This window comes from Falco naumanni, chromosome 4 (genome assembly GCF_017639655.2).
Source record: "Falco naumanni isolate bFalNau1 chromosome 4, bFalNau1.pat, whole genome shotgun sequence".
Lineage (NCBI taxonomy): Eukaryota > Metazoa > Chordata > Aves > Falconiformes > Falconidae > Falco > Falco naumanni.
Window position 1 is genome coordinate 11,812,603 of NC_054057.1, and position 25,593 is coordinate 11,838,195.

General features: G+C 49.8%; 1 protein-coding gene across 1 annotated transcript; it reads left to right on the forward strand.

The window, feature by feature from the left end:
* The first annotated feature begins 24,002 nt into the window (after positions 1-24,002).
* Positions 24,003-25,593, forward strand: HOXA13 (homeobox A13). The gene is made up of 2 exons (XM_040593267.1): positions 24,003-24,675; positions 25,303-25,593. Exons 1-2 carry the CDS (start codon positions 24,003-24,005, stop codon positions 25,545-25,547), a joined length of 918 nt encoding a protein of 305 aa, XP_040449201.1. The 3' UTR covers positions 25,548-25,593.

The window sequence follows — 25,593 nt, forward strand, 5'->3', positions numbered from 1 at the left end:
ATCCTCCCATTTCTTTTTTTTTCTTTTTTTTTTTTTTTTTTAATGACAACATCGCCGTGTGTGCTTGTATAAATCCTTGGTGATTTCACAGCTCCCCATGGTAATATCACCAGGCTGACTCTTATGATTTCCTCCACGCCTGCACAGTTTTAGATTTATAGGTCTCTTACATACTCATTCACAGAAATAAAAAGTGCGGGAGGGGAGAGGACTTGATTTCTGGCTGCTCTCTGAGGTTTCCATGCCAGATCCGTGCAAGATTGAGGGCTTTGGAAATGTGGGTATGTAAACCAACCCCTTAACTGACTGCACCCATCTTAGGGGGCTAGGCACACACTCACATGCACACAAAAAGGGCATGCCTAAAGAAGGGTTAAAAGTTGTTAAAGTGCATGCTGTAAAAAGGAGGGGGGGAAAGACCCCCAAACAAAAAAAAACCCCGATTAGTCTTGAAAGAATCTTTGCTTGGCAGATGCATTAATCCCATATAATAACCACTCTGGTGCCTGCTAGGTCAAAACTCTCTCAGCGCTAAGAAATCTGAACTTTGTGTGGATTAGGATGAAATCAAATGGGTATATCACCATGAAAATTGGACAGTGGAAGAGCAGCTGCTGGGAGGGCCAAAGGGTCTGAGTTATCCAAAGGTTAGGGCCCAGTCCAGCCATCATCAGCTGAAGGGAAAGAAATGCAAATGATGATGATGACTGGGAGTCAGGAGTGTCCTAAACTCCTAAACTTTATAGGTCTTTGAGTAGCAGGGAATTCTCATCTCATATCTCTACAGAGATGTTACTCCACTCTACTCCTCCTTAGCTGTGCATTTGCCAAGTATTTTCCTGCTGATAGCACAACATTTAGAGAACACTCGTCTCTTCCTCCTCCACAAGAAATGTCTCTGCAACAGAGCTCCATGGGGTAAATACCCAAAAAGGCAGCAAGTGGGTCTTCCCCCGACGTGCGGCAGATAAAAGGAGATCTGCAGGTGTCCCAATGAAAGTGGTCTGGAACAGAAGCCAGTTCCTCATTTCTGAGACAGGGGCACAAATATGATTTAAGAATGTTTCAAATTAAAATATGGTGCCTACCAACCCCTACAGGGAGATGAAAGGCATCAGCACTACATAAATGGCAAATCTACTGCCCACAGACTGTATTATCCAGGGCATCAAGCCTTCACACTAGTAAAGCATCCTTCCCAAAGTGCAGTAATCTCCTATCAACACTGAAGAACTGGAGTTTCCAGTGTGCAAATGCCTGCCTTGAGATGCACTTTGGGTGCCCTCTGCATTCTGTCTGGAAGGCTTTGCACATCCTTTGTACAGTAGAAGTTGATCAAAGCAATTGTCATGGTTAGTACACCTCATAGTCAACATAGTGGAGGGCATTTGTACTGGGCTGACTGACACCTTTCAGAGGGTTTGCATATAAAATTACACCAAAGCACTGACTTCCAGGTGCCTATCTACCACATAATAGAGAAGGCGGATCTGACCTATGAACCAGGCAAGTTCACAGGCTAATTTGTACTTTGTAATCTGTAGAATTTGGGTGATACAGCTCAACATACAGAACTATTCTTGATGAAGTCTGTGACTGGAGGGTAAAGACTTGTTCACACATGGAAATGCTTTAGAACATACACACAGGACTGGGACTCACTGCTCCACCCTAGATCCACACCCCATCTCAGCCCAAGGTGAATTTCCTGGTTAGACAAACCTGAGTTCCCAACGGAGATAAGGAAGAATACAGGAACTTGTTTAGAACAAGAATGTTCACATTTGGAAGTACTCGTGGAAGACAATTGTATTTTAATCTCAGATCCTATCTTAATTTGCATGAGGTTTCAAGAGTAGACGCTCATCAGAATGGTGTGATCCTTTCCACAACTTCCTAGTTCAGTTGTGAGTGCCTTCTGTTGGTTTGCACTAAGTTCATCTAATCTAAATGTAATTAAATGAAACTCAGCTGAGATAAAGGGCTCCCATAAGTCTCCATGTAGATTCCCAGCTCAAACTATAACCTCTTCTGCATAGAGGCTGGAAACAAAATGTTGAAATTAATTTCTTTTGAAATCGAGGAGGCTTTGCCTAAGCAGGGAAGACCAGGTCACCCCTGGTGTGCCTGACAGGCAACTTAAGCAATGATGATGCACTCAGCGTGTAAGTTACCACCTCATAGCTATGACAGCACAACTGATGGACATGGCACCTCTTAGTCCATTGCAATGAAACGGCAAATAGGTTTATAGAAACCACTGCTGGAACACATTAATTAGTCTCTCTGATTCCTGAGCCCTGACAGCTTTGCTGACGAGGCAGAAGAGATGTCTACCTTCAGCTGTTTCATTCACAGCTACTGTTATTAATTAACCTAACATGATTTCAGTTTAAATTAACACACCAGACACCATGGCTGAGGAACGGGCACCCCTCTTTTTTACAGCTGGAGTGAAAACAGCAGTAATCTCTTCATCTACATCAGCTAAATCCAAGATGAATCATCAATCACATCCCTCAGCGAAATGCTACATTATGTGGATGCTGCTGCTTATGTACTTGCTCCCACTTAAGTATCTCATTTCTGTGTAAACAAGTTTTTAATCGGCTAGAAGGGAATCAGTATGCTGGGTTTATAATGAGTCAATGAGTCAGGAATGGGCATGTATGTCACCTACTGAATAGTTTAACCAACTATTACTTGTCATTTAGCCTATGCAATTGGAAGGGCAAGGTGACAGGCGGTTTTGCTGTAGTCAAGGCATGAATCCTCTACAGCAAATCCACTTCGATGTTACATATGCTCTTGCAGCCTTGTTCTCCCACTGTTTCTGACTCATGCTGTCTCACATTGCAGCTCTCCCATGTAGACCGTTCTGATTAGTTCAGAGACCCGAGGCTGCGGTTGTGTTTACATGGCACTCACACATTGTGTCCTGTTGTGCAAGGTATTGCAGTGCTGCTCCAAAACACGCTAAATCACATTCCAGCAGTGCCTAATTCCGTGACACAGGTTTTGGGCAGAACTTCATGACATATTTTAACCATTTGGAGAAGGGTATTTTTTATCTCAGAAAAAAAAACCCACTGTTTAGACGTCACTGGAGTGTGGATGATGAATTTAGGAGGAGAGTGGGAGCCAGGAAATCTGGAGTTTTCTTCCTGCCTGACTGCTGGCTCTGTGGCCTTGGGCAAGACCTAATCTTTCTGACTCCACTTCTCAGCCTGTAAAATAGGGGTAATATTAGTTACTTCATGGTAATGACTGCAGTAGTGATCAGTTAACAGTTCTATGGTTAAAAAACCCTTTTAATATCATTGCCCATAGTGTTTTAAAAAGGAACAATGTCCTTGTTATTCATATTGATATTTGAGGGTAATAAGACCAACCCACCCCCTTACCCTGTTCATCAGGATCACTTTACAGTACTTCTCCAAGATTCTTTATTTGGAAAAGGGACAAATCCAGTTTGTAATCCAATTCATCTGTTTAGGGGCATCCCAGGCACTATACAGCTGCTGTGCAACATCTGAAGTTGAAACAACCTGGTTTTCGTTAGAGCAAATTTTGACTGGAAGAAAAAGTCTATTTTTTTAATGGCAATCTTAATCTTTTTCTTTCATGCTTCTATCTTGTACTGTTTTCTCTTTTTCCCCATGTTGATCATGAGGAAATTTTTCCTTTCTCTCTCTCAGGAAATCAAATCTCCCAAACCATTGCAGATCGAATGTCTTTATTTAATATTTTCTCATCAAAAAAAGGTTGTTTGCTGTCAGCTCTTTTCCAAGCCACCTGGGTCCTCAAGCAGACACTGGTCAGGTAAGATGTGGATGTCTTGTGTTTCCCAGTTCTCTCCAGTGTTCAGCCACCTTCTCTTTTCCTACAAGTAGATGGAAAACTCTCCAGGGCAAAGGTGTGCTTTCTCCACACTCCACAAATTGCGTCCTGCTTACAGTGCTAAGGAGCAGGGTAATAATATAATAACAACAATGAAAAGATATGATTAAGGGATCATTAGCTCTAATCATTCCTCACCACTGCAACAGTGCCTGGAGGCCTCCTGTTACTAGCCAGCACAAAGCCAGTCTGGGTCTGTCTAATCCACACGGAGCATTAGGCCCATTCCGGAGCAGGGGCAATGCAGGCACTCCTGGCCACTCTTATTCTGGTATTTTGTCCAGTGGGGTGGGAAGTTGAATCAAAGGACTCAGCCTCAGTTCCAGCTCTTTAGAGGTAGCAAATATTTTCTGTCTGCAACACCACTGCTTGGCTCTGTAACATTAAGTAAAACTAAAATATAACCCAAACCCTCTATAAATGTAAACCTCCAAGATCTATAACCAATGTTTTGCACTCCCTTATGTTCTGTGGTAGATTTTATTGCAAGGCTTCATAGAAAACCATTTATCTACACCCACATCCTGGGTAGGACAGTGTTGTCTGACAAGTGTCTGTCTGGAGGAAGCCACAGCAAAGCCATCATAACTAACATTTTGTGGAAAACAGCCTTTCTTATTAATCCTGTAGTCTCTGGTTACTCCCATACCATTTCCCCGATTCCAGGCCTTCCCTGTTATTGCTGCTATAGTGCCCTTATGCACCAGCCAGGAGGCTGGAACAGAGCTTGCATCTCTCATGTAACAAGGAATTGCATGACAAGGAATGCATGATACAGCCCAAGTCTTTGTCTAGCTTTTCCACAAAAGTCCTGATGCTGGTTGCACAGTGCCACACCCATGAAAGGTCTGACAATGCAATACCCAGCCAAAAAACATTCAATTTCACATGAATGGGTAAGCAGATCATTGCAGAGCGACTGGCTTGGAAGTCACCGAATAACTTGTTTGGCAAAGTATTGCAATGTTGGGATACAGCCCACTGATACAACTCCACCAGCTGGGAAAAGGAGCGCTTCCAAGGACATAAGGTGGGTGCAGAAGTGTTCAAGCCTTTGGCTGTGAGCCGGCTGCCATTACAGGGCTGTGTGAGAATGTGTGGTTCATCATCTGGGTGGTTGTAGCTGAACAGGGTTGCTGGGTTTGCATTTTTAACAAGACACACGCACGAGTGGAATAAAAAATTGAGACAGAAGGGAGAAGCAGCTGCCGGAGCCAATGGCCACTGATCCTTTCCATGTGAGGGGGTAACCTTTGGTAACCCTGGCCCCATGTCATGTGACAGGGCCAGGAAATAAACCCTGGGCTCTTACCAGCACTCCTGTGTGTTACACCTTTATTGCAGTGATGACAGGTTGATGGCTACACTGAAAGGTTCTTTTCCTTCAGGGAGTCCTGTCCAATGTTCAGCTTTATCCCTCCATAAATGCTGTCTAAGTAGTGTAGGGTCACTGGGAAAGGCTCCTGCTCCCCCTCCAACCCCCCCACCTAAAGACTGTGGCTGGGAAAGAGGCCCCTCACCTGCCTGTCAAAAGCCACTAACTCACTGTCATCATGGCCAGCTTTCTCCTCTCTGGAAGTGGAGACAACTTACCTCCGTGGAAGCCTTTCAGAACGATCCTCCTTCCCTCTCTCCTTTCCCATCCCATGCCATATCATCCCAACCCAGTGTATTAAAATACCAGTCAATTCCTGTGTGCTTTACTTGGATCTCCAGAGAGAATATGGCAAAGATGCTCTCATTTTAGATAACTCCTCTGGCAGATTGGAGAATACCGGCCAGCAGTTCATCTCCTTAACAGTTTCACTTCTCTATTTTCCTTTCTGACAATGACATTATTAAGGGCTCTTGATATGCTGCGGGGTTACTATAAACACAGAGCTGCTGCAGGGGTACTGGAAAAAGGGAAATCAGGAGTTAACTGAAGAAAGATGAACAAGGAAGGATGCTAATCACAATTTGTGAGCTCACAATTTTTTGAATGCTATTATTCTTTCTTTTATTCCTCCCCTCACACCCCTTAGCTCTCTTTTAATTACCACTCGTGAGAAAGGTAAGCTGACCGGTTTGATAATTCTCAGCACCACAACAAGTGGAAGCAACGAGTTTAAACTGGAGATCCTAAAAGCTTTCTCTTTGCATAAGCGAAATTTATAGCTTGGAAACTAAATATTTGTTCAAAGAACGCTTGGAGGTGTTTGAGCACACAGGAGAGATGAAATGGCAGATTAAATATTTCATTTACATGCGATATGCATGGCATTAAGTCTTGTCTTAATTCTTCACCTGTTTTCTGAAATCCTTCGACAACACACAGGACATTTCACCTCCCTGTTGTTATTTCGAGTGGTTTGCAGGCTCGTTCAATTATTTTGTGTTTCTGTGTGAAGTATCGTGGGAGGGGAGAGGCTTGGGTCCCTAATGGGAAGTTCATCCCTTCTTTAACAGACATTTCCAACACGCTGTTACTGAACAAGGATGAGGCTTTGCCCAGCAACACAGTGGGCATGCAGATGTTCAGGGGATGAGCTCCACAGGAATGGCTATAAATAGAAAAACCGAGAAAACATACAAGCAAATGGTACTTCCCACTATAGGAAGGAACTAGATGAAGTTTCTCCAGTGGGAGCAGGGTCCAGCGATTTTGGGGGTTCTAGGTGTTCAGTGCAACATTTACTTCTGCACGGCAAGCTATATGACACAGGCTTTGTCAGAGCCATTTCCGTATCTAGGGGCTTTTTTTCTGGTAACTCGCTGAGCTATCATGAAACCATGATCTACAGCTTACTCAACCAAAGCTTTTCTACACTGTAATTTCTACAAAGCGACCCATCTCGCTATGCATCAATCTGAAAGTCTGCACAACTGTGTGGCAGAGCTCCCTCCTGTACACACACTTGTGCACACACACACGCACACTCTCGGGTCTTTTTACTTACTAGCAGGACTGTAAAAAAGGAGAGAGCACTTCTGTGACGACAATGATCTGATAATCTCCCGTAGTCTGCTTTCAAAAGAAATGCATACAATTATCCATCCGTTCAGGAACAGTTCCAGGGTAGAAAGTACATCTAAACATGCAAATTTGTACTCCATCCATGGTCTATTAGAACAAAAGGTATTCCTTGTACTTCTAACAGAGAGGATTAAAACAGTACCAAATGTGAACATTAGTGACTTTGGAAAGGGGTTTTATTCTTTATGCCCTAAATGCCTAAACTTAATATTTTGAGGTGGCACACAAGCTGTGATCATAAAACGAGTTTTACTGGGAAGCCATGTTTACTTCTTGTTTATCAGACTTATTTTAATTCATTCTGGGTAGGTTCCAAGCGCTGTGTTAGAGATTAAAGGCAACTGCGCACCCCAATTAGTAGCCAGCCCTTTCTAAGTAAAAATATTTCTGAGGGGCGAGATGAAAGTGGAATAATTTCTGTTCATTAACAGTAGAAAGCTGGGGCGGGTTATTTTTCACTAAACGGCTATACCTTGATTTTGAGCCTCTCAAAGTTTAAAACGAGGAACTACGTAAAAGTGAAACCCAGTGCAAAAATACCCCTCCAGGAATCGCTTTCGATAGAGCACATGAACTCTGCAGTAAAAAACCATACTGACTAGTAAAACGTCGGGACTGTGCAGGACTCCAAGCTCTCCAGCAGAAAATCTAGCTCTGGGGCACTAATCTCCCCGTCTTTCATGCAAAACTTTTCAACTGAAGCCGCGGTGGAGGCCATAAAAACTTTTGCTTCCCTTTAACCCAGGCAGCAGAAAATTCATCCTGTTCTAGGGGGACGAAAAGATCGCGTTCAAAAGGACTTCACCGTCTCCTTCCGAATATGACTCCTCTGTGCGAGTGTAAATCCTGCCTTGCGCACACAGTAAGCGGGAGAAGTTTTTCCCTTCGGAGTAATATGGAGTTTATCAACTAAAAATTGAGCAAATAAATCTCGAAACTGGATTTCAGGAGTGTATTTTGTACCTGAAAGACTTGTTTTAATTTTCACTTTTTCACAGAGGCCTATAAATCTTACTTTGCACCCGCTTAACCTTCTGGAAGGGGGGGGGGGGGAAAAGAAAGAAAGAAAGAAAGAAAAAAAGCTGGGTCGGCCACAGGAAAACAGCCGGGAGAGGCCGGGCCAGCCCAGACGCGGCAGCGATGGGCCGGGCAGAGCCCCGCGCTGCTGGCCGCGGTGCGAGCGGGCGGGCGCGGACGGGCGCGGACGGGCGCGTTGCCCACGGGCTTCCCCGCCGCCCGCAGCCTCGCCTGCTGGACGGCTGTTAGCCCGGCTCTTGCCTCGGCCTTGCCAGTCCTGTCCCACCTCCGCCACCCTGGGGTAAATCTCCGGCGCCTCATATTAACTTTCTAATGAGCAGGGAGCCGGGGAAGCGGAGTTATCCACCTGGATTAAACCCCCACACAGGATCCCGGCGGGGACCCCGATGACTGATTTATTTACCGGCATTGTTTTACTAGACAATGCTCGCTTCCCGAGAAACTTCGGGCGTCTCGGCGGTATATTGTTTGGAAATATCTTTGAAAATACCCCATCTGCCCCTCGTTTCGGCCAATCGTAACACCTCTTTGATATGAAGGAGAGAAAGCTTAGATCCTGCCTTTTATTGAAACCAGCGAAGGACCTTGGGAGGAGGGGGCGGGAGGGGAGGAGAAAAGGGGAGGGGGAGCAGTGCTGGTGGGAGCCGTCGGGCGGCATCAATCACGCATCCACTTTGTCAAGAGAAGACGGTACTGATGCGTGCTTTTTTCGGCGGCCGCGGGGCCCGCATCACCTGCCGCCCGACAGCGGGCCCTGCGCGGGGAGCCGCAAAGAGCGGCGCAGAGCAGCCGGGCCCTGCGCAGCGGCGGAGCTGCCGGCACCTGCGCGGCTCCGCGTCCCGCCCGCCGCCGCCGCTTAACACGCAGCATTATAGACTAGGACGAGCCTATAGATGCAGGTTTATCTCCGGCTGGTCAGGGGGTTCCTTGCTCCCATAGCCGAGGGAAAAGGCAGAGATGCGAACTGTTTGCTGGGCGGAAAGCCTTGCTGGTGGAGTTGCAGCTGCAGCACTGCCCTGGAAACATTTCTTCATAAAACATCTTTTCAAAAACGCATACTCCCCGTCATCTGCAAACACAGCTGCGAGTGCATAGGCGTATTGGCTCGTACACGTGAGTGCGAGAATATGTACATCTCTCCTTCCTGTAAGTGACCCTTCCTGCTACTAGAAGATTTCCCTTCTTCAGTTTGCCCTTCTTGATATGTTAGGCTCTGCCATTAAATATCAGCTGTGAGAAAGCTTTTTGGGGCGACCTCCGAGGAAGTCGAATTTATTCATCTGAAATAGCCCCTGACCTCTGAAAATAATATAATAATTGCAGGACTGTGCCTCCAGCACAAATCCGAACCCAGAGGGCAGCCCACATCCTGGTCCCTATTCCGGCGGCCCCGTGAATCGGGCGTTTGTGTTAGCCTATGTGAGTGCTAGTTATTCTGAGCTGAACAAAAGTCTCCATCAGCTGCTGAAGGCGTGACACTGGTGGGAGCAGTGAAAACGGTTCCTTGTGGGCTCGCTGGCTACTAGCATGAAGGGCAAACTGTCTGCGGGAGCAAGTCGCTTGGGCCAGGAAAGGGCCTCAGGAAAGGATGAGTGGCGGGGAGGATGGGCAGGGGACGCGGAGGGAAGCATCGCGCGTGGGACCCCGCGGAGCAGCGACCCCGCTGTTCCTTGTGGGTGCGCGCACACGCAGTCGCACACGCATACGCACACACGCAGGCGCTCCGTGCTGCCGTGCCCACTCCCAGGACCCGCACTAGGGTTATCCCCACCCAGTGCCACCCCAGGCTTGCACTCAACGGGATGGATGCATCTCGCTGCCCACCCGGCTTGGCCCTGCGCCGCTTCCCTGCCCCTCAGGGACTTAGTTGAAGCAGCTCCTTAAGTCGCCTTTGCTTTTTTGCTTTTTTTGGTTTTTTTTTAAGGGTAAGAGGTGAAGCAAGAGATCCCACCACCTGATCCAGCTAGCGTAGAAACTAGCCGGTACACATATATACATTTCTCCCCGGGGTGTTGGGATGGGGGAGCAATGTTTGGCTCCGGTATTTTCCGAGCTAGCTCCTTTTCCAATACTCTGTCCGTGATGGTGTGATCCGTCTCACCCTGCTATAGAGAAAATAACACTAAATTGTTTCTCTTTTCATAGCTTTGCAAGTATCTCTCCTTCTTGCAGATTAAACGACCGGCTGTTGGAGGGGGAAAAAAATCACAGGACTGTGAAAGGAATAAAACTCTAAGTCCATAAAGATGAAATGTAACGAGTATGTTGAATACATAACGCTGCTATATAACAGTTTCAATTAGCTGAGTAAGTCCTCTGTAACGTCTTGTAAAGGTGTAAGGACACGTTTACAGTATAAGCAACATAATGTTCTCAACTGTACGAGTTAATTATTTCCAGATTTATTTTTTGTAGAAGTGAGTTTCACAAGTAAAGGCTCTGTCCGGGTATAAAACAACTGATGTATTTTTCTAACATTAAACATCTTGAGTTCATAATTAGAAGCGGAGGAGAAAGCGGACAGTTAAATAATTGGACTCAGGAATTTTAGAGGGGCAACAATAACAAAAAAAGAACAGCCTTTTGTCTTTCGGGGACCGGCGATTATGGCGACGGTGTCTCCTTCTCTCAGATTTATCTGCACTCCAGAGCAGCAGCACACACGGCAATCAGGCCGCCTGGCACAGCCCAGGCATGCAAGGCGGTTGTGTGTAACCAGCAGCTGGGACGGAGCGGGGAGCAGAGCTTTTCTCTCCTACAATTCACAAAATCCCGAGAAATTTTGCGAAGATGCTTGTTTCTCACTCGACACCTCCGAACTTCTGGAAACGAGCAGGGTAAAGTCTCAGGCGTCTCGCAAGGTCCCCGCAGGACCCCGGCCCCCCGCGCCAGCAGCGCTACCTCTCCCAGCTCCCCGCTCCCCGCTCTGCCATTGATCCCCCGGGGTCCGCGGCACCTCCACGGTCGGTGGCGCTGGGGCAGACCCCAGGAGGAAGGTTTCGATATTCTGTCTCTGTTCCCTCCTGCCGTGCCTCCAGAGCCGACTGTCCATTCCCTCTCTTGCTCTTTACCCTGTAAAGCCCGTGAGTACTTTGTTCCCGAGGAACTGAACTTGTCCCCACCTACGAGTGGACCCAAAATTGCACCCCTTCCCCTGTTGAGACTGCGCTACCTACCTGGACCCATAGCTACTTCTATCGGACCCCTTCAAAACGGGCTGCCCGAGCCCACCTCCCTCCTGCCGGTTTCTCTTAAAATTTGTCTCATATTTAATCATACTTTATTTTTTTTCGGAGCGTGTGTAAAGTCTCAGTGGGTCAAAGCATAGATGAAAAGGAATTAAAAAAGGAAGATGGGCTTTCCTATGCTTAGGCATTTCCCATAACTGAGTCCAGGACCTAAAACTCCACGTGAAATACTTGGCTTTAGCTCCCTGCGCTCCACAGCTTCCAATACAAGCATTAGCCGAGGCCGGGCAGGGATACATTGGTAAAAATCAACGCAAAATGTAGTTGACACTAATTTTGATTGACAATAAAAAGGCTCACAAATCCCTCTCTTTTGTACGTGTTAACCCAAAGTTGTCTGATTTTAAACCAGGTGCTAGCAGTGGAGCAAATAAAGAGTTCCAGATTTCTCTTAAACATACTTAGATTATTTGTTAGGTTTTTTTTGTTCGTGAGGAACCAAGCTCATTGTGGGCTCGTAGAGGGTGCTTGCACTGCACCATCACCAGAGAGAAAGTCTGCAGATTATTTTTTTTTTCCTTAAAGCAATCAACTACAGCATAACTTTTCGCAGAAAGGGAACATACACACTTATAAAAACAATTGTCTAGGTTTCTGTATGGATCATTATACACACACATATCCCAGGAGAGGTAGAGAGGTGCTTAACAGTGAGGAACGTTTTCCCAGTCCTGTGGGAAGTCTGTAGGTACCTGATAGAACTAGAATCCCAGGAGCCTTGATTTTTGGGCTTGGTTTTCCCTCCTTTTTTTTTTTTTTTTAATAATGTAACATGAGCGACGAGTTTCTAATCTCTGTAGGCAAAAACATATTTGCCCTTCTAAGGGCGAGAAGACCAGGAACATCCCTCTGACCTGCCACTGGGATCATATATTGTTCTAAAGTAGAAATGTCAAAGTAAAGTCATTTACCACCTGGATGTCCTTGACTTGGGATGATTAAAGTTTAATCCGAGGTGTGTGCACAGCGTTACCATGTTATTTAAACACATCAAAGGTCATAAAAGGATTCCAATAGCATGAGTCGTACACCAGAGAGCTTTCTGTGGAGAAATACGTATTTTATTCTAGCCTAAATTCCAGAACTCTCTTTAGAGAAAAAGGAAACAAAGGGGGGGGGGGGGAAACCGGGATGGCAAAGGGGAAAGGGATTTAATTTCTAAAAGGGGTGGCAGACTTCAAAGAGGCTGGAGGATCGGGCTTTCGGGGATATACTCGGGAAGGACAGAGCCTTCAATTATCATTAGCTGTGCAGACATCTAGTGGGAAACCCTCGCAACTGCACCCCGACCTCCTCCGCCCCGCGGGAAGGCGCTTACCCCGGCTTCTCGGACGCACCGCTCCCCTCCTCTGCTCCGGCCGCCGCGGAGCGCTGCCGCCGCCGCCCCCGCCGAGCCGCCCGCCAGGCCGCTGCCGCGGACCGCGGAACCGGGACCGGGGACGGCGGCGCCCCGCGGTGCGGCCCCCGCTCGCCCCCATTGGAGGCTCCCGGTGCCAGTCCGGCCCGGCCCGGCCCCGCCCGGGTCCTGCCCCGGCGAGACCGGCCCCCGGCCGGCTTCAGCCCCACAAGGGCGACCCCGCAGCCCGCCGTGCTGCTCCGCCCGGTGCCTCGCTCCGTTTGCCACGGGCGGTGCTCGAAACCCAGGCAAGGATAATCCCCCCCACCCCGCCTCCCGCAGCCGCCGGGGCTCTGTTTACCCTTGCAAATACCTGATGGTTATCGCTAGCGGGGGACGCGAGCCTGCCCCGGCGCCCGGCGGAGCCACCCTAGCAAGCCGGGACACGCGGGGCGCTGCCACCCGCCGCTCCCAGCGGGACGGCGGACATCCGAGCTTACCCGAAGCCCCTCTGCTCCTTTCTGTGCTACAGATCTCGGCAGTGGTAGGCAGGAAAGAAGGGAGGGGGGCTGGCTAAACCACACGGGAGAGCTCGCCTCCAGGCTTTGCCGGTGCCATGGCAGAAGTTCATGTCTTCGTTTACCCAGTGGGTTTTGGGCATAAGACGGAGTATCCAGGGAGGGAGCGGGTGGGGCGGGGTGCGTTGACTTTGAGCTTTGAAACACGTGTTGGCACCTCAGCGACCGACCCTCCCGTGGCGGAGGGTCCCAGGCAGTCCCCGTCTAACAGGTAGCTTCTTGCGCACGAAAAGCGTTTCCAAGCTGCAGTAGGACCCAGTGCCAGGACTGCACCTATTTTGTGGGGAGTTGGGGGAGACGGGTGGCTATTTTCTAAAATGGGTCGTCTCCTCCCGTCCCACCCTTCTTCTTTTGCCAAGGAGTTCAGACCACTTCCAGCTTCTTAGCTGGTACCTAATCATGTGGCAAGTGACATGTTGGAAGCCCCATCACCTGCCCAAATTACGAGGATGCAGAGGGGGAGCCTCGGATCCTCCACCTTGTGAAGACTCAAAGACTCAAACTACTGTTCTTCCACTCCACACATTTTTCTCTGGGTTTCTTTTTACCAGGCAGGGGTTTCCTTGTCATTTTGTCCCTTCAGTGATTTCTGCAGAGGCCACATTGTTATTTCCACTCTAGATAACAGAAATACCTTTGGATCCTAAAAAGCCATCATCTTCTTTTCTTTCCTCTTTCTCTCCCGTTATCCTCCAGGTTGCCGGTCACCTGCCATTGCCAAAGACTTCCTTGGCTTGCAGGGATGCTCCTGACCTTGGAAAGCAAAACCGTCCCTTCGGGTACCCAGAAAGGGGAAGAAACATCTTGCTATGAGCACACAGGTTTGAATTATTAGGCTGTAAATTTCGTACCGTGATAAAAGCTTCAGCTGTGTTGTTCAATATTAAAGTTTTTGGCAATAGCATCACTTGGGGTTTTTACTTCCTTTAACCCCCGCCTCAGACCTACATTCCCCTCTTACAGATTTCTGAGAAAATCTTTCATGTTTTATTTTAATATCGCATATATACGTTTCAGGTTTCTTAGCTGGTATACAAATAAGAACGGACATATGGCAGGAACATTTGATGTTTGCAAACGGGCAGAAGATACTTGCTAACCGATTTCCGCTGTGGAATTATATGGGATTCTCTTTTTATATATAGGCAACTTTTATGTCAGCTGTGATATTCTTGCTCACAGTTTTTAAGGTTTCGATCCTGTGGTTATTGTTAAAAAGAGTAGTACAATCCATCACACACACAACCCCCCGATAAACGCAATTCTTAACTCTCTTACTGGGATAGTTGTATACATAACGTCGTCTTCCCACCTAAAGTAGATTTGTTTTTTTCTTTTGCCATCCTACCGAAGACGACTGAAATCTCACTACGAAATGGAAACTACTTGATTAGCTATGTAGTGCCCAAACTTCCTAGGAACCTCAGCACAAACTTCTGACCTCTCTTTTAGTGACCCCCCAGGGTAGTCACAGACCCGGAACCCCTCTCCCTCCAGCGTCCCGCTAAAATTAATAGGTCAGACAAGCTCCCTCTATTTGCCAAATATTTACATCACCCGAAGTGGTGATGACGTGTCTGTTCGTGCCTTCGTCACCTCATAGCAGAATTATTCCTGGTGGGTAAAACTTCCTGGCATGTTACGGGAGCGGGAGCGGAGCGTTCCTGCAGCAGCAGCGGGGCTCCCGGGCCAGGTCGGCGGGACGTGCCCCACCTCCCCCGGGGGGTTTCCCCAGCCCCGCTGGGACAGCCGCCTTGTCCCTACACCTCTGGCCTGACCCGCTCAACCTGGCCAGTTCCTCATGGCTGCGCACACCGGTTTCAGACCGGATCCGTGTCCACACGGCGTGCTGGACTTCTCCAGGTAGAGCCCCTCAGCTGAGAATCTGCTGACCTGAGAACAGCGAGAACCGGCGTCCGGCGGATATAGATGCTTCTGCTGAGCAAAAGACACACCAGCCTTTACGTTTCCTTTGCAACACGACCTACGAGATGTAGCTTTATGTTACACCCAACCGCTTTTTTTTTTTCCCCTTCTTCTTTTCTTTTTTTCTTTTTAGGGGGGCGGGGTGGCAGCGGGCTGCGCCGGGAGATGACAGATGACTTGACATAGTCCCCACACTCGGCAAGAGAAATTACAAAGAAATATGGTCTTGTGAAAGTGGATGACAATTGGTAATTACTGGCAGGCAGCGAATATCTTCCACACAATGGGAAGGAAGCGGCTCCGAGCGAGGATACTCACTCCCTGGCACCGGGGCAGCTACATCTGCAGGAAAGCGGCCTCGGGTTGCGTGCAAGGGGACGGGAGGAATTTCTTCCTTTAGGTATCTGCGCTAGAAGACCAGGGGCTATGCTTGACTAGAGACTAACCTTTATTGTTCAGCCGCTCGTTATTTTGCATGTCAGAGGGGTTGCTATGAAACCACTCCCTTTTCTCTGTGCCATTATTGGACTAAATATACTTTGGCTCCCGGGACTTCGCGAATTGTCTTCGGAGCGTGGGAACTTTGGCATGTGCCCTCAGCTCCGCTCCAACCCCTTGGCACCAGCCTGGCTCCTTCTCCCCGGGTATAGCTCAGAAGGCTCCCAGCACTGCAACAGGACTGCTTTTGCTGGGCTGAGGCCGTCCTTGATCTTCCTCCGTCCCTCTTGGCCCTAGAGAGGATGGAAGAGTCTGTGCCCCCGCATCCGCTCACGCGCGTGGATGTACGGGCACAGGGTGGCGATGCCAGGTGGTGCCGCTGGACTGGCTGGCCGCCATCCCCAAGGACACCGACCCGGAGGGCTCAGGCAGATGAAGTCCATACCCCAGATGAGAAGATCTAAGTCTAGACATGGGCAGATGGGAACTGCTGGAGTGCGCTGTGCACGGGTTAATTACGGACCGGCTCCGCTCCCGCCTTTCCTCATGAACCACGAGTCTCAAACGCAGCGCTTTAAGCTGATTCCAGAGTAAATAACATCTTGGAAGTACAGTCAGCTGTCGCGTATGTAAGAATGGGATTTAGCCTTCAACTGGGCCACATATGTAACTGCTTATCTGAAGAAGACATAAAATACAATAAGCTTTGGAAAAATTAATGATTCAGCAAAAATAAAGGGAGTAATATACTTACCCAGAGATGCAAGTTATCAGCTAGTCTGCATTTGGCCGGTGTTATGTTTAAAGGAAAATACTGTATAATTCCTATTTAGAGAATGTGTTCACGGTATGGATAGAAAGACATTAGTTCCATCTAACATGAAGAGTAGCAAATGTCTCCTGTTATTAAAGACAGCACGTATTATATATACCTGAGAAATGTACTGTAGGCGCTAGAAAGCATTTTCTAGACCCCCGGTTTTACTGTTTTTTAACCAAATAACCTTCTAACAGAAATGCCTGTGCTTGGTGAAATGTAAAGCTAATTGGAGAACACGGGATCATATCACGGTATCGAGTAACTTTCTGCTGGGAGGTGGCTCGTACTGGGAGCGCCCACGACATGGACGAAGGGCATTTAATCAGTGCTGAGGACTCAGCCGAATCCAGCTGCCTCTTTCTGCCCGAAACTGATCACGGATCCGTGCAGATGGCGCGTTACTCCTCGTGAAGCGTGTCCCCAGGGCTGTTCCTGCAGGGACCCACCCATGCGACACGGCAGCTCTCGCCCAGCCAGAGGTGGGATGCGCCTGGGGCTGGGAGAGAACTGAAGGGAGCCCCATCCGGGGGCCAAGCGCCACCCCACTCCCTTCCTTGCTCCCGCACGACTCTCAGCGGAGGGATGAATATGACGCGTCGCAAGGCGAGAGGCATGTGTGTGGTCACACAGACACACGCGCAGCAGCCAGGGCGAGGGGGCACGGGACTCCTTTCAGGGGTGCGCGCCTGCTTGCCTGCGCGGGTGCGCGCTTCCCCGCGCTGCCTGCCGCCCGCACCTCCCTTCTCACCGCCGCCGGCAAAAGCGCCCTCCGCACCCGCGGAGCAGAGCGCGCCGGAGAGGCAGATTAAACAGGCCAAAGCGGGTAAAAAATCCCCAGCCAAACACCCAAAAGCCAGCCCGGTCCGCGCCCGGGGACTGGAAGGCGCTGTGAGACGGTCCCGAGGGGGGACCGCAGGGCGGCCCGTGGGTAGGAGCCGGCAGCCCCGCGGGTCCCGCGGCACAGGTGTGCCCGGGGGCGGCTGCCAGCCGCGGCCCAGCGCCGGGCGGGTGTGGGAGCCCTAGCCGGGGCCTGAGGCCGGCAGCCCAGCGCCCTGCCAGGCGGCTGCGGCGGGCGGGCAGGGCGAGCTCCCGGGCCACCGTGCCGACGGGGCGGGGGCGCCGCGCCAGCCCCGCAGCCGCCCAGCCAGCTGGAGGAGCCAGCGGAGCGTGGGACAGCAGACACGGGGGCTTCTCCCGTGGCCAATCGTGCCCCCCTCCCCACCACCTCGGACAGAGTGGCAGGGGTTTGCCAGATGGAGCGTGTTTGGGGTTTTGAGCTTTTTTTTTTCCTCTCCGCGGGAAAGATCTCCACTCGTGGCTCAGGTAACTTCCAGCTAGAGCCACCCTCCCCTCCCGTCAGTGCGGTGAGTCCCCATATCTCTTAAGATATTTCTTAAGACAGCCGCGATTAGAACCCAGGGTATGTACAGTCTCATCTGAGCAAAGGGCTGGAAAAGTGCGGAAAAAGAGCTGTTAGACAGACCCAGGCATTAGAGATAAACTGCCTCCATCAAGTCAATGTTTTAATCACTAAAACCACTTCTGAAAAGGGAACAAAAAAACCCTCTTGGAGAATGTACTCAAACAGCTGTCTTCCAGTAAAGGCAAACATGTCCAATGTTTCCTGTATGATTTTTTTTTTTCCCCCTTCTCTCACCCCTTTCTTTCTCTAGATACTGCGCACAGGCGTCTTTAGCAGTGAGCGCCTCATTGTTTCCCTAGGTGAAGATACAGCTTTGGACTCAGCATGGGGGGAAAAAAAGAAAAAAGAAAAAAAGAAAAAAAAGATCCTGCAACTTCTTGCAGAGAGCAGCAACGTCCACTCCTGCCCCTGAGCCCTCCTGGTCAGATGCTGTGTAAATGTCACGCTATTACAGGGACGTTATGGTGAGAAGGGCTTTTTGGAAACGCTTTCTCTCTCGTTGTAAAGGAAAGAGCGACTTCGGCTTCTCTTCGACAGCTTTTCAAAGGGAAATAAAACAGCACAAAGTGGGCCTGAAGCTCAGGAAGAACTTTTTTTTTTTCCCCTAATGAAAAAGGTGGAGGGATAAGTTTAATTGTAATCAGCCTGCAACAATACACCATGTGATCATGTGGTAGCAATTATTACAAGCTCCCAGCAGAAATAGAGAGGATATGCCATTGCAGCTCACTGTACCCTGGCTTTATTTTCTTTTTTCCAAAAATTGTGACCTACTGGTAGATAAGGCGAGAAATTAATTTACCCAGAAAATGCTAAATCCTGAAAACCAGAGGATAAGCCCAACAAAATCCAGGAAGACTGAGTATCATTTTGTTATCTGTTGTTAATACAAGTTCATACTAGAACATTTTTAACTGGAGGATGTAACCGACCTGATAAACTACTGCAGTGAACATCTGCACGGCCAGCCTGGCCTCCTCGCTTATCAGAATTTACTAAGAGTAAAATAAAAAAGTTCTCGGCTCCCTTTGTGCGAGTGAGCAGAGCTGGTGGCGAATAAATCCGTCTCAGTTTGCACGGCAAAATTAATTTAATTGAAAGGGGGGGGGGGGGGGTGCTTCATCACTGCGTTTAGGCAGTCTGCGGCTGACAGAGAGCCTGCAAGGGCTTCTCTTCATCGCTGCATTTACACGACAGTTTAAGTAAAGTATTTTCTGCTGACTATCAACACATAACACCAGACTTCTGCTGCTTTCACCCACCAAAGACAAACAGAAAGCCATCGCACAACCCGTGGAAATACGCTTATGAAAAATTACAGGAAAAAAAAAAAGTACAACAAAACAAAATCAGAAAAGAGACCTTGTCCGTGAGACAGAGATCAGGATCGCTCCCATTTTCACTTTAATTACATTAAATACCTCCAGCGTGTTTTCTAGAGCTGAAACAGAAAAACCCACAGAGTGAAGCGATCTTCTGAGACCTCACTCCATAAAGATTAGTCCGTGTCCCATACTTCGGATGAAAGCAATTACATTATTTTCGAGCACACCTTATTTATGAGAAGGTGCAGTTTGAAAGTTTAGGTGGACTGAAATAGGTAGGTCCGATTCTAGTGTGCGTCTGAGGATTTTTAGGACGCCTTCGCAAATCTTCTCGGACTCTTCTTCTGCATTTGCTTTTACAAATTCTTCTTATTTTGTAATTATCTCAGCCCCCCTCAGCACGCAGTGGGAGGGAGAGAGTTAAGATGTCCTGCGAACCCCGCTCGTAAAGCTGCTTACTTCCATTAGAAACACATGAATATCCTGAAATACAAAGTGTCTTTAAAACAGACTCAGGAATGTTTATCTCAATCCTTTAATGCTTTAGAAATTGTGGAAGAAAACAGCGGTGACAGTACTGCTCCAAATTAACCTTCTGGCAGGTAAATTTCATTTGCTCATGAAAATCAAATTCGATTAAGGCTTTTGCTCCTGCTATCACCTCACTCCCGCGTCTTCCACGACTCCTGGGCTCTGCAGGACAGAGATTATTATTAGTAACTAAGATCACCTAGCCCCTTCATTACCAGCTAAGATCTTTTAGCGGATTTAGAGGGATTTACCTCTGTGACAAACATGTATTTTCAACAATCAGTCACGATTATTATATTTTTTTTCCATCATGCTCATTAATCAGCTCTAAGCAGTGGATGGAAAAGTAAGAGTGGATTTTCTTGGGCGGCAGTTTTTCTTTTGTATTCGTACGATTGTGATTATCCTACAAGAAATCAGAGTTCCCCTCAGTCGGGCATTCCCGCGGCAGGGCTCCGGAGGGTGCGTGTGTGTGTTATCACACAAAGGCTGGCTTGGGGGAAAAAAAGCCTTCTAGATACTCCGCAGACAAACCCCGTATTTGCAAAACCTGACATTCAGCTGAAAGGACTTTTGGTTTCTCTAAGAAGAGCGAAATGTTAAGGCCTCTTTAGGAAAATGAGTGGCCATATTCCTATCACATGGGGAGATTTACATTTAATTTATATATTCCCGTTTAAGGCCAAAATCCTGCAGTTCTCACTGTGGCAAGACTATCTTTGGCTTCATGGCGTCAGGAGCACACAGTGACTTGGTTCAAAGCACTTGTAGGGGCCAAATTCTGCCCTTGCTTACACCTGCGAAGTTGGTTAAATGCATCTGACCGCTCTCGCTGCAGCCAAGGGAAGAAAATGCCACTGGAAGCTTTTTGTAATACCTGAGATGGGCATGGCCGTGCAGGGCGAGGGGCGACTGCCGCCGAATAGGAAGATCAGTTAGAAGTTGCCCGGCTCTGAAAGGGTTCAACACCTTTTAAAATCTTCCTACTGATCATGGTTGTTCATCCTTTTGCTCCCTGAGGAATTAATACTCGTTTTAGCGGAAACGATTTAACAGATGTATTTCTCTCCAAGATGTTTTACATGCTATATAAATGCAAAGCAGTTCAGAGGTTTGCACCAAAACTCTTGGAAAATGCTGAGACTCTACCATACTCCTGTATTTGCTGTATCCTAACTATTTTATGCGGAGGAGGCAAAAAACTTTGGAAGAACCTTCCATTGGTCTGTCGGTTGCATGCATGGAAGCATTCAATTATCAAGTTAATTTTCCTAAAGGAAGCGTTTGTAGAGCATAGCCAAACCAGTCAGTGGCTTCAAGTATACTCTTTCTTAGTTTTGGTTAATTTATCCAGCGCATCCCAAGACTTAGGTTGCGAAAAATAAAAGCTCTTCCACAATTGGTAGGGAATGGTATATGTTCGGGGATGGGGGGGGGGGGGGGGGCGAGCCGTGTAGTCTCGGCCATATTTTTACCCCTGGTGTTCATTACAGGATTCATGATTTTCGAGGAACATTTATTCCGCTCGATGCCTTCAGCCCTCACGGTTCCTTTCTAATATTTAATGGCAGATACCCATTAATACAGGAAGGAATTATAGCTGGGGAATGAAAATTAGGTATCGAGGGTGAGGTGAGGGGCGGGAAATCTAAAATAGTTGACGAGGCTTTTTTCCTCTCTCTCGGTGTCAATAATTTATTAAAAGTCAGTCACATTCGGAAAGCAAAACAAAGACGTAGAGTCCCGCGTCCGACAGTAATTATTTTTCTGATGCTGCATGGGCTCCCCGCAGATGCCATTTTGCCTATTTTGAGGAAACGGTCCCCTTCCCTGACTCCCGCCCACGTCATGGCAAACAGGGGAAGGGGACGGTTGTGTCACTGCTCTTATCAGCAGTGAAAAGCAAGGCCTTCTTCCCTAATGGTTACATAGAGCTCTACAGCGAGGGAGAGATGCGGAGAAGGGAGAAAAGAAAGCTCTTTAGTCTAATCTCCTTTCCCCCTTTCGCACACAGGGCTGGAACAGCCCCAAGTGGGTAAACAAAACAAAAAAACAACGACCAAAACTTAGCAAACCGGATACCCCTCCTTTTGCGCCTCCCCCCCCTTCCCCCCGCAAACCCTCCACCACTTAAACAGTTTGCACCGGGGCTGAAAGCTACGGTTTCATATGCTTCTCCCTCCTTATGGAAAGGAGCTTGAAAAGTAGAGGCAGATAAACGAGAAACGCTCCGCGGCTGAGGGAGAGTTTGGAGAGGGGGGCGGGCTGGGGCGGGGGGGAGAGGCGAGCTGGGGAGATTAGTGTTCTCATGGCTACCCGCTTTTTAACAAATCAAACAGATCTTCGCACTGTGAATGACAGCTCTCACATTGGCTAGACTGCAACTTTCAACTTGACCTTGGCCTCTAGCCGTGTCTAACCCGTATGTAAAACAGCGCTGCCCCATAGAGCTGCCTCCCTTCCCCCTTCTTCCCCCCCTCCCGCCCCGCTGCAACGCGATTTTCAAAAGCAGCCTCGAGAAACCAGAGGGAAACAAACCGACCCAATTCATGGCAGTCAAGCAATGTTTGGCCCGGGGAATCCACAGGTTTCAAAACTGGAGCCTGAAAGAAAAGGAAAAATATGCGGGGAATAAATATTTGCTTTTGGCCATGAGGAAGAATGCGGAAAAGGGTATGCGAAGTCAAAATGGGAACACTTTATTGGCTACAATGAAGGAAAAAAAGCGGCTAAAATGCTGCCAAATTAGTAGGAGAATGACAGCGACTTCAGGTATCCCAACCCATCGCACGGAAAATGCACCTTGAAAAGACCCCATGGGCGCCAAAGGGCTATTTCTCATGGCTGGCAGCTCTGCGCTAGGCAAGGAAAAGCCTGCTCGGTAACAATGTACGTCCCGGGACCGCTCTGCGCTTGTAGCCATGCGGGCAAAACAATGCTACAACGTCAATGGGAAGCACAATAGGACAATAAATACGCCGAGCTGTCAGGCGCAAAACAAAGCAATATGCAAAGCAAAAGAAAAAATAAAATTAGTTTTCAGGATGGGAATATTTGGGGCTGTTTTGTCCATAGGCGGTGAGGGTTGCGAGCTGTTAACGATGAGATGAACGCTGCTTTAGGTCAAGTTTACTGATAGCTCGGTGATGGAGCGTTTTGAGTTCAAGGTTGTGCGCGAATAACTGAATGCTGCAGAGAAACGCGTCCGCGTCGGAGGGAGGTGCGGAGAATATTAAAAATTTAAATTATTTCGCCCTATGAAAAGTTACAACGTTTATCACGAGAAGGGAATGCAATTGTTTTTTTTCTAGCTTTCGCTGGTGGGAGAGGTACGACCTTCCAAAAAAAAAAAAAAGATTTTTCAGCCAATAAACCATTTTTTTCCCCAGCCCAGAAAAGCACTGTGGATCCGTACGCACAATATACAAGCCGAGGTGGTATTTCACAGCCAGAAAAGATTCAAGCCGAATTGTAGGCCGCGGGTTTTATTATTAAGGCAAGAAATAATACAGCGGAATCGCGATGGAGATTCAGTTAACCCTCCCGCTCCCCCAGCCCATCCTAAAAGATAATAAATCAAATCGGGATTTCCTGGTCTGTTCCTCTTATCTGACTTCTGAGGTTTTGTGGCGAGAGGAGTGAGATGGGTCTTGGGCTTTCGACGGGCGGGAAGGAAGGAGGAAAACACCCAGAAAGGACCCCGGGAGGCTCCGCTTCGATAGCCTTATCTGGCCCGGCGCGCCGCCCGGGGAACCTCTCCTCCGCCCGCCGTGTGCGGCGGGCTCCCCGCGGAGAGGCGGCGGTGCAGACCGGGGAGGGAAGGGGGTCGGAGAGGTGCGGTTCATCTCCCCCGGGAGATGAGGAGAGGCCTCCGCGGCTTCCGCGGCGCTCGGGGCGGGGAAGGGCCCGAGGGAAGCGGCGCGGGGGAGAAATGAAGCGGCGTGCCGGGGGGAGCCCCGCACCTCGGGGAACGCGCCGCGGCAACAACGGGGCCAAAATGCTCACGCCTCGGTGGCGAGGGGAGGGAGGGCCGGAGGGAGGAAGGAGGGAGGAGGCAGGGAGGGAGGCGAGGAAGGAGGGCGGGCGGGCGGGAGGACGGGCCCCCCCGCCCCCCCCGCCCCCCCCGCGGCGCCCGCGCCCCGCGCGGCGGCGGCAGGACCGGGCCGTGCCCGCGCCCGTGCCCGCGCCCCCGTGCCGGGACCCGGCCCCGCGCGGTTATTGCGTTATTTAATTATCTCCACTTTATTCCTTCAGATGTTTATCAGCTGCTTTGCATATCACGTGGGGGCGGGCGGCCCAATGAGGGCCGGCCTGGCGCGACACTGGCGCGTCAGCCTTGGTCAAGTCCCGGAGATTGAGTATCTCTTTTTTCAGTCTTTGGGGCTTTTAAAAAAGAGCCACTAGTCTCAATGCGGAGCGGGCTATGACAGCCTCCGTGCTCCTCCACCCCCGCTGGATCGAGCCCGTCATGTTCCTCTACGACAACAGCCTGGATGAGATCAATAAGAACATGGACGGGTTTCACGCCGGCAGCAACTTCGCGGCGGCGGCGGCGGCCAACCCCTGCCGCAACCTGATGGCTCACCCCGCGCCCCTGGCCGCCCCCAGCGCGGCCGCCTACACCTCCAGCGAGGCCCCCGCCGCCGGCATGGCCGAGCCCGCTGTCAAGCAGTGCAGCCCCTGCTCGGCCGCCGTGCAGAGCTCCTCCGGCGCCGCGCTGCCCTACGGCTACTTCGGCAGCGGCTACTACCCCTGCCGCATGACCCACCACAACGCCATCAAGTCCTGCGCCCAGCCCGCCTCCACCTTCGCCGACAAGTACATGGACACCTCGGTCTCCGGCGAGGAGTTCACGTCGCGGGCCAAGGAGTTCGCCTTCTACCAGGGCTACGCCGCCGGGCCCTACCAGCCGGTGCCCGGCTATCTGGATATGCCCGTGGTGCCCGCCATCGGCGGCCCCGGCGAGCCGCGCCACGACCCCCTGCTCCCCATGGACAGCTACCAGCCTTGGGCCATCACCAATGGGTGGAACGGGCAAGTGTACTGCCCCAAGGAGCAGAGCCAGCCGCCTCACCTCTGGAAATCCACCCTCCCGGGTAATACACCTGCATGGCTACCCCTGCCCCCCCCCCCCCCCCCCCCCCGCCTCCCCCGCTCGCCCCTCCCGGGAATCCCGCCGGCAGGGCTACGGGATCACCCCCGGGCTGACCCTTCCCCGCCCCGCCCGCGCTCCCCGGCCCCATCCCGCCCCGGCCCGCACATGCCCCGGCGCCGCTGGAGCGGCACCGGTGCCGCCCCCTGCCCCCCGCCGGCGCACGGCGCATCCCGCCTCGGCCGCCCGGCCCTGCCGCCGGCACCGGGAGAGGAAACAGCTGAAAAGGGCCGTGGGAAGGGCTGCGGTATTATTGTCCATAAACTCCGGAGCACGCAGGCTGGGTAAATCGCTGCAGCCCCGCGCGATTCTTCCCAGAGTCCGTGACTGGGCTCCGTGGGGTTTGTGGTTATTATTTGTCTGTCTGACAGAAGCGAGCCTTCCCCTGCCTAAAAGCTGCCTGCGCGGCCAGGAAAGAGGAATCCCAAATGCTGAGCCGGGCTTTAGTAGCTCAGCTGGAGCGGGGCAGGCGGAGGAGTGCGCTGTAGCTCTAACCCCTGTACCACTTGAAGATGTCCTAAGCGGTTCGAGCGATTTTCTAATGCTTGCCTCCGTGGTTTTTCTGTTCCAGACGTCGTTACGCATCCCTCAGATGCAAACTCGTACAGACGTGGGAGAAAGAAACGAGTGCCTTACACAAAGGTCCAGTTAAAAGAACTCGAAAGGGAATATGCTACAAATAAATTCATAACCAAAGACAAACGGAGGAGGATATCGGCGACTACAAATCTGTCAGAGAGACAGGTCACAATCTGGTTCCAAAACAGAAGGGTCAAAGAGAAAAAAGTGATCAACAAATTGAAGACTACCAGTTAATGGATTAAAAATGGAGAAGCAGCAGCTCAAAGTTTCAGAACTTTTT